The following is a 16,137-nucleotide window of genomic DNA, read 5'->3' on the forward strand; positions in this document are numbered from 1 at the left end:
TTTTATGCAATGTACCACCACCAAAAAAAAAAAAAAAAAAAAGTTAAATAGATCAGGTATTTCAAAATTCCGAGGAGGTTGTTTGTATGATTTGTTGTGTTTCCCGTTAATTCCAGTGTTGAATTTACGAGTCAAGTGAGTTCTCCATAAGTAATGTAATTTTTCATGTGAGATAATTCTACACCAAAATAGAAATTAGTGATTACAATTATTACAACCAAGAAGCGTATAATCCCAAATTTTGTCTCTTACCTAGAAACTAGAAGTTAAGCCTGAAGAATGTTCGTCATATATACACGTTTAAATATGTACATTAAATTATAATTACAAATGGAAACTACAACTAGCCTTGGAAAATAAATTTCCTTTTGTTCTCTAATCTACATGTTCACCCACATCAAAACCAGGGATGCCATGTCGGATCCATCGTGCACAGATTCCTAGGTGTCAAGGCAGCCTCAACCAACTCGGTAACTCCTCTCTGCACTGACTGTGGCGGGTCCATAGCATTCTCCTCCTGAATTCATTGAGAAAAATGTCATCATGAATATCTCTTATAGTATCTCAGTGAAAAATGTCAAGTGGCATTACTTTCTCATGTATAATTTTCAATCTAAGCCGGAATTTGAGACGCTGTGGAATTGAAAGGGGACGATTACCTCTTCGGAGAAGTATTGTGGGGCTATTCCGTTGATCCGGCTTATGACATGATCAACATTGGTAGTGACTTTTTGTTTAAAGTCCAAGGGGGTCATACTACTACTGCCTCCAACAATAGGGGCAATGGGCATTCCAAGGGGTCTTCTCCAAGACCACGACAGCAACTCATCGCGGAAAAACATGGCTAGCTGATGCCAAAGGTGCTGACTTTGCTGCAACATAGATAGATAAAAGATGAAACAAAGAACTTTTTTTGAAGTTTGTTGTGACAATGACAAAAGTTCTACAAGTAAAGCTAACCTTAGGTGAAACCACAGCCTGTGCTGCAGCACACATTGCGGACACAATGAGGCCTTCCACTCCAAAATTGGAGAAGAAAGCTTGCATATTCCTTGTAAGACGGAAAGGCACTGGTTCATTGAACTCTATCATCCCATTTGCGTCGTATGCGGGGTGAAAATCTGTTTGGAATATTTTCCCCGTGTTCTTTGCGAATAAGATCTTGTTTGGTGACCTTCCTCCAATTTGTAGCATGAAAGACATGAAGCTTGATAGAGCCAACTGGATGGCAAATTGCTTTTTGAAAGCCCACATATGATTGCCACTTGATAGGGTCTTGTACATGTACTGGGAGAAGATGCCATCAGTTACAAGATTTCTCGTGATGTCGGTATAAGCTTGCAGCCGAAGATCTACAATAGCCTCTGGTGAGACTTGGCCAGTTATAGCTGGGTTCAGTTGTTCTTTGAAATAGGTAATAGGAAGATCTGCCTCTCGGTCATTCCTTGCACAATGGTTCTCATACACCTCAAGGAACGTGCTGTACATTAAATCCTCTTCCACCATGCGTACCTGCAGTCACGCGGAGAGATATTGCTTAGAATAAAGTACGAACACATGTGAAAGTCAGACTATAACGACTTCTCAAAGGCCAAGCAAAACGATGCACTACTAGATCACTCTACAAACGAGGAGATCACTAATGTTGGTCTAACCAATCATTTGCAGGTGTATCCATGCAAAACAGTTGAAAAAAAAAGTGAATACTACGTCCTACATATCCTAGAAAGTTCGTCAAGAAATTAGAAAGTGCAAGATAACAAGACGTGTAGAATGAAAAGACAAACCTGTGACCAAACAGGAATAATGATCGGGGTGTGAATGGAGATGTGGCGGCGCCTTGATTCCTTGTGCTTGTCAAACATTTGGTTCAACACTCGGAAGAGCTGCAATATACGTTCATCACTTCTAGCGTTTGGGGTCAAAGATGTTTGGACAATAAAATGGCGTTGAGAACCATCAGAGCCAATTAGAGTCAAACGGCGGAAACTACTTCCATGTCTCCGCACAATGGGAATGTCAGCGCCAACCCTGTCTAGCTTGACTGTATGGTCTGGTGCAATTTCCTACAGCACAAGACGGTATAATTTTTTAGCAAAACTAGTGATAAAATACATCAAAAACCATTTATTTTTTTATTAACCAAGTACTTACATACACTTTCAGCTAATAAAACCTAGTTATTGAATATTTCAAACAAACCCCGAACATGGTGCTTTAATTACCTGATCGCAGAAGTATTGCCCTGGAACTTCCACATCGACCACATGGAAGTCTCGCAGGACCCTACTTTCTTCTTCCAGCTTCAAGACAGCCGGAAACCTGTCCTCAACATTGCTCTGAAGAACATTTTTCCAGTGTTTCAATCTCTCAGTAAGTTCAGAGAGGCTTCCAGGGAAAGTGGCTGTGCTTTCAGGATCAAGGTCACGCTCAAAATCCTGTTTGTACTCTCTCACGAAATCAACATGCTTATTAACAGCATCAGCAGAGAAGCAAGCTCTACAAACACCAGATAGCTCCTTCTTGAGAGATTGGGGAACCTCAGCTGTAGTGGCAGTCGGATACTTGTAGCAGCGGTGAAGCAGTGCATTAACTACGGCAAGAAGCCTCTCCTCCGGTAAAGTGACAAACCTTGATCCGATCTCTGTGAGCAGAACCTGAAGAGGAGAGAGAGATATGTTACAGAGTTAGAAATACAAAGAAAACAAGAATTACTTGGGGGTAAAGAAAACTATGCATATTATGTGCATATGCTAGCCACATGTACTATTTATAGATGTATTTGCACAGACAATATATAGGAGTGTGTCTGAATGTAGACAACATAAATACATGTATATTTTAAGAAACCAGAACATGGTGGTCACCTCAAGTTCACTAGCTAAATTTGTGTGCTTGCTTCTAAGAGCCTCCATTATATCCTTTGCAGCATCGAAAGCACTGGCAGCGGAAGCCACAAAACCCAAATTACCATTACGCCTTAATGCATTCTGACCGCCATCATTGATGCTTGAAGAGCTTTGCTGCGCAGGCTGGTCACTACCTGGATGCACACCAGTCTCCACACCACTGGACCTCTCAGGTTCCTGCCCATGAGTACTTCCACCATCATGAGAGCCAATAGCACCACCAGATTGAGTTGCTGGGTGAACTTGGTTCTCCGATGATAAAGTAACCCCACCATGACCCTGGACTCTTGCATTTCCATCAGCAACTAAGCCAATGGAAGCAGAAACGGCACCAGATACACCTTGTTGCATTCTTTGTTGAGCCATTGCTATTCTGTTTGCTTCAGATTTACTTGCTACATCACGACGTTCAAGCAAATATGTGCGCAGCCAATAATACAGGGCCTGAAATTAAGTGTAACTGTTAGATATATTTGTTAAAAAAAAAAAAAAAAAAAAAAAAAAAAAAAAAAAAAAAAAAAAAATCCTTCAAAGTTAATATGTATCGCATTTACCTGCGGATAAACAGTAGCAACTTTTAGTAGAACAAGCTTGCAATGAGGAGCTTCTGTTCTCTGCAAAGAAAGCAGGAGTTGAAAAAAAAAACAGATACAAGAATAAATCAAAATCCTTCAAAGTTAATATGTATCGCATTTACCTGCGGATAAACAGTAGCAACTTTTAGTAGAACAAGCTTGCAATGAGGAGCTTCTGTTCTCTGCAAAGAAAGCAGGAGTTGTGGAATCCATGAAAGCCAAACCCAATGAGGAATTTGCTCTAGATACTTGTCAAAAGCCCTTCCCACGGGTTCATTAGGTGAATCGAAGCTAAGAAGATATAGAACGCGAGCTAGATGGCTTCTTGAGTTAGATATTCCAAATTTTATGCCTTGAAGAAAGCAGCTGACAGCATATTCCAGCCAAATCTCTTCTTGAGTTTCTTTGTAAGCCTGTATACACAGGAAAAATAAGCAACAAAATTTGAAAAATTGGTATCTAGATCAGGTAGACAATGACCAAGTAAACAAAAATCATATAAAAAAATAATACCATGTCACAATAATTTCCCCAGCTTATCCATCCTTTAGGCAAATTTTTGAATAGGCTTATGGCATTGGAGTATTCAAGATTAGCACCTTCAGAATTGTTTAACTTTAACAAGAAATCCCCTTTTAGACGATAAATTTCTGCTTTGTGTTTCACTGGAAAGTACTCTAAATTGGTGCTGTTAATCAGATTGAGACCACTGGTAAGCTCTCCTTTCATCTCCAGATAAGCTTGTGCTTGCTCTCTTATCTTAGTAAAGGCCTCCTGCAAGCATAGACCAGAAAAGTAGATGAGAAACCTATATCTATTACTGCCTTTTACAACCATTAGAGAATATTCTTTGGCATGTGTAGAAAGAAGTGTACGCATTTCATGCCCTTTTTGAGTATTTAATATCTCCATTAGAATATCTAAATATGGGTATTTCTTTTTAAATCACCAAATAGTAGAAATATCACCACAAAAGAAATCCAAGCCAATATGATAAAATTCATTGTCAAAGATTTCAAAAATCAATTAAGAAAACCAAGCGTAAACTCAGAGGTCCTCTAGAGTTCATCGTTATCTGCACAAATTCATAATGAGCATACGAAAATGAAACCAGACATAATTTTATGAATTCTATGCAACTGAGAGAGTTCATTTCCACCCTCGGCAAACAGACAACATATTGAGCGTAGTTTTTAAATACCTGCACTTCCATGGTTGAATGACCATACATCTTTTCAAGTATTGTTACGCAAACATCATAAAGGCCTTGCTTACGAGCAATGTGAGCAAGCTTGTTAACATTCCAGGCTTTGTCACGATAACCAAGGTGATGAAGTTGTGGATTTGTGGCACTAAAATCCTTGAAAGCGTCTATGACTCCATTGTACATTTCATTCCTCCATTGGAGCAAATCATACCAAACAGACATATTGTCCCATTTATTTGGAGTTCTCAATCTCCAAGTCTCAAGAATGTCTTTTAGATCCGAATAAAGATTACCGTGTACCCCAACAACAGAACTTCCAGAGACTTTGTTTCCATTGGAAATGTCTACAAGAATTCTTGCTGATTCTTGAACTTCAACTAGCTGCTGGAATTGCTGCAAGAGATGGATCCTGGAATAAACAGACATCTCCGGTAACTGCCACCACTGCTCTAAAGCAAGATCAACACCTTTCCCCACGATGTTTTCAGCATCCCCGACACCATTTGCATTTCTATCATGGAGTGCAAAAAATGCTTGAATGAGTCTGAGTTTCGGAGTTTCTTCTACTTGAGCCTTCGGAATTACATGGTCCTTCATATATGCCCAATCAGGTAACTTCCACAGACTATCCAGAAGTATCTCATAATTCTCAACACTCTTGCCAAAATCTACCAATGCATCCCACTGACTAAGTTGACTAGCACAGTACAACCACTGTTCTTCCCAGAGACACATCTCAGCCTTTGGAACTGTATTGTTGTAAGTTCCTTGAGTTGCCTTCACCATTGCTTGGTAAAAGAGGTTTTGAGCACGCTGCCAATAACCATGCTGAACCAGTGAAAGTCCAGCCCTGGTTTCTCCAGTAACCGACCTTTTCTTCCATAGTCCACACCTCATATCTTCCTCATTGAGCAAACGATAAAGCTCGGCCAGAGATTCAGAACACTTTGTATCGTTCAGAAATAACATGACATGGCTTTCTAGTAAGGCCAATGCAATGTGCCAAGCATTATAAGTCTTTCCAATATATTTAATGAGCTCACTTGGCATCCGAGGTTGAGGGTGACTCAACTGAAGCCCTTCTAGAAGTGCTTGCACAACATTAGGTCTATTTGCTTGCTGTTTCTTATGATAATCTTTTGATAGGAGAGCGATCATTGGTTTAGCTAGTGTGACCTGCTCATCCTTTTGTAAGGTGACCCATACAATTGGAAACACCAACACCCACAGATGATATGCAACATTTGCGTCCATATGAGCCAGCTCTCTCAGAGGAATAAGAAGGTCAGCCACCTACAAGACGAAGAAAGGGGTTAGAACTTCCAATTCCAATGAAACATTAAGTCCTAGTTTGGGTTATTTCAACTGTGTTTTTATCACCAGCAACTCCAGAAACCACCAAGACAAGGAAGAAGAACCTCCCAAAAACTTGAGTATAACCAATTACATCAAAGGGAAAATTAGACTATCCTGATGTTATATTTTAAAAATTTTGATTAATTCTAGCCATCATAATCGAAATTTTATCAAATGGCGTGATGCAAAAAATTACAACTCCTACCTTTAGTTTGCTCATCTCATTCAGAAACTGTGCATGTTTAAGAACAAGAGTATCAAATGTTAGAGGAGCATCCTCAGGAGCCTCTGATACATCAGTAGCCTGGGGCTGCATCCCAGAAGAATCGGGAAGATGACCTGAAACTACAAGTGGTGGCACCCTTGCAGAGTTTGGAGCGAGTGTAATGGGCTTATCTTCAACCAAGATCGCCAAAAGAAGATCGAGGCCCTGTTTGAGCCAGAAAACATCACTTACAGCTTCCCAATCCTGAAGTTGAATAATGTATTGCAGCCTTGCAAACAACGTCTTCTTAAGAGACTCGTGATAGAGTAAGAAAAACTTCATTCTAATTTCAGGATCTCTTGCCCGTAAACCAAGCATGGATTGCCTTTCCACCCTCTGAAACACCTCTTGACGTAAGGCCACAGGATATCTGAGTCGAAAAAATCATTTGAGTCAATTTTGTGATAAAGAACGCCGCAAAGAAATTTCGAAATGTTACTTACTTATTTGCATCAGAACATATTCCATAAAGAAGCTCAAGATATTTCCTCTCCCACTCTTCCAGGGAAGCCTGGGAGAAATTTTGCTTGTCGATCTGGGAAAGCTTCTGAAGAAATGAAACTATTTCCTTAGGGGTGAGAAAAGCACTTGACATGCCCGATGTGCCTGGCTTGGTGAAGTCATCTTCAATCCACCCTTTTACCACATCAAGTATGCAAAGAAGCACGCTAGCATCTGTACCTTTCTCTGAGAGCAGGGCATTCAATATCTGAGTTATCAACCGTTTGCAGTCTGGAATAACCATAACCCTTTCATTAATGAGTTTCAAAACGGATTTTAGATTAGAAATAATTGCTCCCGCATCAGCACCCTGACGAGAAGAGGTAACTGCAGAATCTGGATCTTTTGTTTGACCCTGACAAGGTTGGATAATTTTGTTAATGTAAGATACCGACATATAGAACAATATGCATCATACTTAGAGCCCGTTTGGTTCATGGATTAAAATCATGAGATTAAAACCATTTTCGATTCACGTGTGTTTTTTGTGAGAGAAACTACTGTAGCAAACCATGAACCATGATTCGAATCAGAGAACGAATCCTTCAACCAAATGGGTTCTTAATTCCATTAGAAACGTCCAACCGTTCTTATATTCCACTCTTTCTTTTTTAGTAGAATTATGTTTCCTATAGAAAAGCAAAGGTAAAAACAAAAACCAAAAAAACATAAAATATAGCATAGAAGAAATATGAGGAATAAAGATATGTGTGTGTGTGTGTGTGTACGGACACACACATCCACATATATACACACACACACACACACATATATATATATATATATTGAATAGGTACATAAATATGGCCTCATAGAACACAACACCGCAAAATACTATAAAATGGAAGAGACGGATAACGCCACCTTTTGTAACTGTAATGTGTGAACTACTGACATGAAACTGAAATAGGGCCCAAAGGAAAATTATTTGTGACACGATGAAACATACCTGTCTCGAATGAGAACCTGATGAAGACCCCATATCTTTGGCCAGGCGTTGAAGGATACGAACTAAGATAAAAGGATCGATAATGTTCTTATGCACCTCTGTCAAGGTTTTGATGACAAGCAGAATGAAGCTTATTGAACTAGAAGTGCTTTCTGCATTTGAAGTTTGAGGAGCTGTATCATTAATCTGCCTTGGAGCTGTAACCTCATTGACATGCTTCTGTATCAGCTCAGCAACCTTCTGATACAACAATTTCACATCTGGTGGCGTAGTAGCTGCTTCTACAGGGAAAGCAGCAAAGACCATCTTCAACAGGGAACACACTGACTTTCCACCATCTAATAATTTAATTTTGAAACATGGCTCAAGAATCTGCACATCCGTCAGGAAAACATAAAGAAAAGACGAACACAATTTAGGAAATTGCAGACTTGTAAGGAAACTACACGCATAAATGATAAAATAAAGGGTTGTATAAATGTTTGTAGCGCATGTATTATGTATTGCAGTCATGTACCTGGGAAATCTGATTGACGTTATTTCTAATAAACAAATGTGGCTGCTTCTCCAAAACCTTGTTCACGATATCTAAGCCCTGCGCGAGGGTTGTGGGAGGGTCCTTAGACTGAGATTGATGAATGCTGCTCAGCAACTTGTCAAGATAATTGAACTTCACGTTGGCATTTGGCCAAACTTCTAAAGCTTGTGAAAGTAACTCTAAAGCTTGTTTATACATAGTAGTTGCTTCCCTGTCCTTGGCCTCGATAACCAGTGAAACCTGTTTGCAGAAGCCATGAAAATTTCAAAACAATAAAACCCATGCAACCTTTTCTGCAGGCCATGGAGAAGAAATGTAGAAAAACATGTTAAAGCTAAAATGTTACCTAAGATCTAATCCCAGCATTGGGTATCAAAAACAAGGTGGCCTTCTATAATATCACAACATGGCACAATGATGATCTCCGGTCTAGTCTATGCGTGAATGAGGATTTTTGTATTTCCAGCTTAATGACTGAAGAGTAGAAATTTTGAATGCAGCAGAAACAAAAAATCAAGTTGGGACATAATGTGCCTGTTTGTTTTTGTTTTTGAAAATGTTTTTCTCGTTTTTTGAGGATAAAAAATGAAAACGGATAAAAAAAATGTGTTTGGTGCAACAATTTTTGAAAATTGAAAACAAAAACGTTTGTCTTTTTCCCCTCCTTTTCCCAAAATCTGAAAACGACTTAAGATCGTTTTCTCCGTTTTCATTTTTGTTTCCTTCTTCTCCCATTTGCATCTTCCGATTCAACATCCGCCAGCGACCATCCCCACCGTCGCGTCCGGGCCCGGCGGCGGCTTTCTCTCTCTCATCCTCGTGTACTCTCTGCCACTCTGTTTCTCTCTCCTAGATTGCTCTCTCTCGTCGTCGTCTACACAGTGAGTCCGGCATTCCGGCCTCGAGCGGAGAGAGATGGCGGTTGGGGATTTGAGGCAATCAGAAGAGTTAGAGAGAGAAAGTTTGGAGGGAGAGAGGTGTAAAGTGGATTAATGGATGTTTGGAACCTGATTTCCTCAAGAACTTTGGAGGCAACAACGGATCCTTGGGTCACAGCAAAGAGAGTGGCAAGAAAGATAAGTTGCAGATTCACAACAAAAAGATGAGCAATAAAGACCATCTACAGGTCCGCAACAAAAAGATAAGCAAGAAAAACCAGGTACTGGTTCGCCACAAAAAGATGGGCAGGAAATACCATTCACAGGTTGGCAACAAAAAGATGGGAAAGAAAGCCCAGTCACAGGTTCCCAACAAAAGGATGGGCAAGGAAAACCAGTTTTTCTTTTGGCTGAAATCTGGATTTTTCTGTGGAGTGGAAATGAGAGACGGTGTTCAAGGTTTTTGGTGTTAAAAATGTTGTTGATTTTCATACCTTTAAAGTTCTGCTATAAATTTTTATTAACAGAGGAGGTGGTCGGCCGAGGTGAATCGGAGGGTGGTGACTTTTCTTCAGGTGGCATTGGTTTTTGTTCTCCCGGATATTATTATTTAAAATACTATTACATGTTTTTAAAAATTAAACCGCCAAACGCAGTTTTAGTTTTTTTTAAACTGAAAATAATCTCAGAATAAAACTACCAAACGCATTTTCAGAAATAATTCTAAAATGGAAATGAAAACGTTTTTGAAGAATTTCTGAACTTCTATTATTAATCTTCTGTAACCCTACAATAGCATATATATACACAAATGACTAATAAGGGAAAAACTAACTAGCTTGATTCTCTCCTAAAAATCAGGAAACAAAATTATGAGAAAAGATCACAACCGATCTCTCCTTTTATTCCTAAAATACTTTCCTAAACTAACTTCCCTAACTTTTGACTTCCGAATTCAACACTCCCCCTCAAGCTGGAGAATATATATCATATAACCCCAACTTGCAAATTAAGTCTTCAAAGTTAGGTCTTGGTAGAGCTTTGGTGAGGATGTCTGCCGTTTGTTGCTTCGTAGGGATGTAGTTCAATTTAACTGTCTCACTAGTCACCTTCTCTGTGATGAAATGTCTGTCAATCTCAACGTGCTTAGTCCTGTCATGATGCACGGGATTCTTGGCTATGCTTATAGCTGCCTGATTATCACACATCATCAGAATAGGAAATGAACTCATTTGTCCCAGTTCACTTAGAACCCTTCTTATCCAAATCCCTTCACAAATTCCCTGTGCTAGTGCTCTGTACTCAGCTTCTGCACTACTTCTGGCTACCACTGATTGCTTCTTGCTCCTCCAGGTAACAAGATTGCCCCAGACAAAGGAACAATACCCAGACGTTGACCGTCTATCAATGAGGTTTCCTGCCCAATCTGCATCTGAATACACTTCAGTGTTACGGTTTTCTGTCTTTATGAAGAATAGGCCTTTCCCTGGGGTCATTTTTAAGTATCTAAGAACTCTGTAGACTGCTTCCATGTGTTCCTCTGTAGGGCTGTGCATGAATTGACTTACAACACTTACTGCAAAACCAATATCTGGCCGAGTGTGTGACAGATAGATCAAGCGTCCAACAAGACGCTGATATCTCCCCCTGTCTACTGGAGCACTTTCTTTCTCGGTGCCAAGTTTCTTTTGACTGTCCATAGGAGTATCAACTGGTTTGCATCCAAGCATACCGGTCTCCTTAAGAAGGTCCAAAATATATTTCCTTTGAGAAACTACAATACCTTTACTCGATCTAGCCACTTCCATTCCAAGGAAATATTTCAGATTTCCAAGGTCTTTAACTTCAAACTCTTCTGACAAATACTTCTTCAACTCCTGTAGTTCCTTCACATCATTCCCCGATAGAATAATATCATCGACATAGACTATCAATATGGCAATTTTCTCAGCATGAGATTTCTTGACAAACAGAGTATGATCAGACTGACCCTGTACATAGCCAAGCTTCAAGACTGCCTTTGTGAATCTGTCAAACCAGGCTCGGGGAGATTGTTTAAGGCCATACAAGGACTTTCGGAGTTTGCAAACCTGATTCTTTGTCATACTTCCTTCGAAGCCAGGTGGAATTTCCATGTAGACCTCTTCTTCTAGGTCACCATTTAGGAAGGCATTTTTTATGTCCAGTTGTTGCAAACACCAATCTTGGTTGACTGCCAATGAAAGAAGAATTCTGATAGTGTTAAGTTTTGCAACAGGAGCAAAAGTCTCTTGATAGTCTATTCCATAGGATTGTGTAAATCCTCTAGCTACCAACCGAGCCTTGAATCTCTCGACTGATCCATCTGCCTTGTACTTTATAGTGAAAATCCACTTGCACCCCACGGGCCTTTTCCCACCTGGTAAATCCGTGATAGTCCATGTCCCATTCTTCTCAAGTGCATCAATCTCATCTTGTACTGCCTTCTTCCATTCAGAATTTTGTAATGCCTCATGTATTGTGCTGGGAATCTGAGTACCATCAAGAGAAGTAGCAAATGCTTTGTAAGATGGTGATAGCCCTTCATACGTGACATAATTCCCAATTGGATGATCTGTACATCTCCTAACACCCTTCCTCAATGCAATCGGCAGGGTAGAGTCATCAATGCTGGGAGTTGACACATCTCCCTCCCTATCCGTACCCATGTTTTCCTCAGGTGGACTTGAAATTGAGTCAATATATTGGCCACATGTTGGCTGTGATCCGTGCTCTAGCTCCTGTCTTTTCTTCCTCCTAATGTAGACTTGTAAATTCTCATTAGCAAGCTGTGGGGCTACAGATTGAACAGGCACGGGAGAAGACACATTTGTGGGCTGGACTGATAACGGCACAGGTGTGGATGAGTCAATGGGCACGGTTTGAGAAGGCCGTGGTGACTCTGAGTGAGACGAGGGTACTGACTCAAGAATAGACTCCCAAATTTGATGTTCATTCATGCTCTCCCCCTGAACACGAGATTTGGGATAGAAGAACACGTGTTCAAAGAAAGAAACATCCATGGTGGTGTAAAATCTTTTGCTTATTGGAGAATAACATTTGTACCCTTTTTGGGTTGGAGAGTATCCTAGGAAGATGCACTTATTGGCTCTAGGATCAAATTTGCTACGGTGTTGAGGATACACATGAACGAATGCTGTGCAACCAAATACTTTGGGTGGTAAATCAGATGAAACTGCACGGGTGTGAGGAAAATTTTCCAGAAGAAGCTGACGTGGAGATTGAAAGGTAAGGACTCTGGATGGCATGCGGTTAATCAAATAGGTAGCTGTGAGAATGGCTTCCCCCCAGAAATAGTTAGGAACATTAGACGAAAACATAAGACACCGGGCAACCTCCAAGAGATGTCTATTCTTGCGTTCAGCCACCCCGTTTTGTTGTGGGGTGTCAACACAAGAACTTAAGTGGATAATCCCGTGGTTCTGAAGGTAGGTATTGAGACTACTAGTAAAGTATTCCCTAGCATTGTCTGATTTGAGTACCTGAATTCTAGAATTGAATTGATTTTGAACCATAAGATTGAAGGTGTGAAAAATTTGTCCAACTTCTGACTTTTCTTTCATAAGATAAACCCAAGTTACCCGTGTATGATCATCAACAAAGGTCACAAACCATCGAGTTCCAGAAACATTTTTTATACGTGAGGGTCCCCACACATCACTATGGATCAAAGAAAAAACAGTTGAAGGTTTGTATGGGATTTGAGGATATACTGTTCGAGTATGCTTTGCAATCTGACAAATTTCACAATGAAAAGATGCTGGATTTTTATTGATAAATAATTTGGGAAACAGTTTTGCAAGATACACAAAGCTAGGATGACCAAGACGATAGTGTAACAATATAATTTCACTATCTTTATTGACATTGGAATTTGACACAGAATTAAAAGACCCTAAAAGACTCTGAGACTGGACACAACTTGCTTGTGAGACTTGGTTTGAGGATCGGTCACATGAGAGGAGATAGAGCCCGGAGCACAGTTCAGCACTGCCAATCATCTTCCCTGATTTCAAGTCCTGAAAAATACACAAGTTTGGATAAAATTTAGTAACACATTGAAGGTCACAAGCCAATTTACTAATGGACAAAAGATTACAATCCAAGTTTGGAACATGGAGGACAGAGTCGAGATACAACTCTTTAGTAAGTTTGATGGAACCTGTCCCAGCGATTTTTGAATTTGAACCATCAGCTATATGGACGGACGAGTGACCACTACTTGGCTTGTAATTTTGGAGAAGGGCAGCATCTCCTGTCATGTGATCAGAAGCGCCTGTGTCTACTATCCATGGCCTCATTCCTCCATGGTTAGCAGTGAAGGCTGTATGCGGATCAGTTTGAGCAACCAAACCAGCCCCAGTAATGTTGCCACTGCCGACTTGACTAAACAGTTTCTGCAGTACATTCATCTGTTCTTTGTTGAATGGGCTAGGCTCGGGAACAGGAGCACTATCGGAATTGGAGGCCACATGTGCTTTGCTGTCTCTATCAAACCGTGGCTTTGGTTTCCAATCTGCTGGTTTGCCGTGAAGCTTCCAGCAAGCCTCCTTGTAATGGCCTAGTTTCTTACAGTAATCACACCAAGGCCTTTCCCGTTTCTGATGATCTCCACCATTACTGTTGGATGACCGAACAGCAAGGGCAGAGGCATCTAACGGTGAGGCATGTTGTTCCTTAGATCCCATCATCACTTTCTTTCTACTTTCTTCACGCCTAACCTCGGAGAAGGCCTCCCTGAGACTGGGCAGTGGTTTAGTGCCCATGATTCGACCCCGAACATCATCCAACTCCCTGTTAAGTCCTAGGAAAAACTTGAACAGCCTTTTTTGTTCCACAACCTGCCTGTACGTTGCTGCGTCGTCCGGACATTTCCATGAGTGAGTCTCGAATAAGTCAAGTTGCTGCCAATACCGTATGAGTGTGCTGTAATACTGAGTGACGGACTGCTCTCCTTGGCGGAAGTCATGAAGGGCTGATTCTACCTGAAATAGTTCTGAAGTATTTTCAGAACTGGAGTAAGTTTCTTTGGCTGCATCCCATATTTCTTTTGCAGTTCCAAACAGCAAGAAATTTTCACCTATGTCATTGTTCATGGAATTGATAAGCCATGACATGATCATACTATTTTCTATCTTCCACTTCTTGAAACCCGAATCAGTAGTCTCTGGCATGGCTGCTTCTCCTGTGAGATATTCATCTTTTCCCTTGCCACAGATGAACAGCAACACAGATTGTGACCACTGTAAGTAATTATGGCCATTTAATTTGTGTCCTGTGATGAGAATAGGAGAAGATTCGCTGCCACCAAGGTTTGGAATCTCTGATCTTCCTCCTGATTCTGGGGTCGTGACACTGGATGTTTGTGATGATGCCATTCCGTATTTTGTCATGTCTCAAATATTGCGGAAAAGATGAGAGGAAAGACTGAATATGGATGCTGGAAATATATAAGAGAAACCGGAGATAATTGGCCTGAGAACAACGAAGAGGTGGCCAGAAAACTTGGCAAGAGGTGGCCGGAATAAGAGATGGCCAGAGAGAGGTGGCCGGAATAAGAGATGGCCAGAGAGAGATGGCCGGAATGAGAGATGACCAGAGAGAGATATGGCCGGAAGGGATTAGGGTTCAGAAAACTGGCTCTGATACCATGAAGAATTTCTGAACTTCTATTATTAATCTTCTGTAACCCTACAATAGCATATATATACACAAATGACTAATAAGGGAAAAACTAACTAGCTTGATTCTCTCCTAAAAATCAGGAAACAAAATTATGAGAAAAGATCACAACCGATCTCTCCTTTTATTCCTAAAATACTTTCCTAAACTAACTTCCCTAACTTTTGACTTCCGAATTCAACAGTTTTCATTTTCAATTTCACATAGAAAACAAAATCATTTTAGAACGAATTCCAAACGCACCCAATATGTGTGTATTTAAGGTGCACAATTTTATAATGGATAAAATAAGTACTGCAATAATTATTTAACAAAATGTCAAGGTATTTAAGTTCCAGAAAGCGACATCAAACAAAAAGGCAGCCATGAAATAACAAACCTTGCATCTGCAATAGATCTAACTTATTAAGTGAAATAAGAAGTTGACAGAAAGCCTCACCCTTATAAGGAAATTGATAATCATTTCTTCCATAGCAGCATTTGGCTTGAATTCTTCATCAGGTTGGCTAGCAGGACCAGCGGTCTCTATGTTAGGGATTGATGATGGCCCTCCAGGTGACATGACACAAAGTGCTTGCAGACCAGGTTCAACTTTGACACGCTTAGTTGTATCTTCAGGGAATGTAGACCCATCCACAGATCGCTTAGGATCAGCACCAACAGGGCCCGGATTAAATCCTTCAGTGGTCTGGTTTGGTACATCACCATCAGTTACTACTTTTATCTCATTTTGCCTTTGTCTTTCCCAGCCAACCACCAAACCAGCAAGTTCAATGGCCAGACGCCTGTTTTCTGCTGTAGTGTTGTAAGGCAATCCAAGACGACTGAGAGAATTCACCATTTGAGGTACAAACTGTGCTCTGCAGCTGTAAAAGAGATCTGAATGGCGCACAATAAGCTGGAAAATGTGAATCAAATTCGGAATTGAGTGGCCTTCCTCAACAAGAATCTTTTTTGTATATCGAATCCAAATTGGCATGCGAGAATCCCCAGCAAGGGGCAGCCTTCGTGGAAGTGCTGGCATCAGTATATCAAGTGCTTGCTTGACCAGCATTTTATTTTCCTGCTGGCAAGTTCTAAGCAGTGCTACAAAGACCTGCACCCAAAAATCCAAGTCAGACACTTTATCAGGGATTTATGCAATTTTTTGTAGGAGCAGTTTGCTAATTATGTGAATGCACCTATGTTTCAGATCGTATTACGCAAGTAATCACTGAAGGTACAATTTTTTATTAGAT

At 40.4% G+C, this 16,137-nt stretch overlaps 1 protein-coding gene across 3 annotated transcripts in view; it reads right to left on the reverse strand.

Moving 5' to 3' along the window:
- Positions 1 to 92: 92 nt before the first annotated feature.
- The window catches only part of LOC21409329 (transformation/transcription domain-associated protein), a 33,285-nt gene continuing 17,240 nt past the window's right edge, over positions 93 to 16,137 (reverse strand). For all 3 annotated transcript variants that reach the window (XM_024177120.1, XM_024177119.1, XM_024177118.1), the window contains 15 exons: positions 15,339 to 15,995; positions 8,280 to 8,540; positions 7,763 to 8,134; positions 6,756 to 7,168; positions 6,253 to 6,682; positions 4,686 to 5,984; positions 3,998 to 4,258; positions 3,627 to 3,897; positions 3,464 to 3,483; positions 2,868 to 3,353; positions 2,226 to 2,657; positions 1,788 to 2,066; positions 961 to 1,512; positions 660 to 872; positions 93 to 517 (listed from right to left, as the gene is read on the reverse strand). In XM_024177120.1, the coding sequence (XP_024032888.1) occupies positions 398 to 517; positions 660 to 872; positions 961 to 1,512; positions 1,788 to 2,066; positions 2,226 to 2,657; positions 2,868 to 3,353; positions 3,464 to 3,483; positions 3,627 to 3,897; positions 3,998 to 4,258; positions 4,686 to 5,984; positions 6,253 to 6,682; positions 6,756 to 7,168; positions 7,763 to 8,134; positions 8,280 to 8,540; positions 15,339 to 15,995 (6,066 nt within the window). In that variant the 3' untranslated portion in view covers positions 93 to 397. The remainder of the gene's footprint in view (positions 518 to 659; positions 873 to 960; positions 1,513 to 1,787; positions 2,067 to 2,225; positions 2,658 to 2,867; positions 3,354 to 3,463; positions 3,484 to 3,626; positions 3,898 to 3,997; positions 4,259 to 4,685; positions 5,985 to 6,252; positions 6,683 to 6,755; positions 7,169 to 7,762; positions 8,135 to 8,279; positions 8,541 to 15,338; positions 15,996 to 16,137) is intronic.

Source organism: Morus notabilis, unplaced genomic scaffold, assembly GCF_000414095.1.
Source record: "Morus notabilis unplaced genomic scaffold, ASM41409v2 Scaffold384, whole genome shotgun sequence".
NCBI lineage: Eukaryota > Viridiplantae > Streptophyta > Magnoliopsida > Rosales > Moraceae > Morus > Morus notabilis.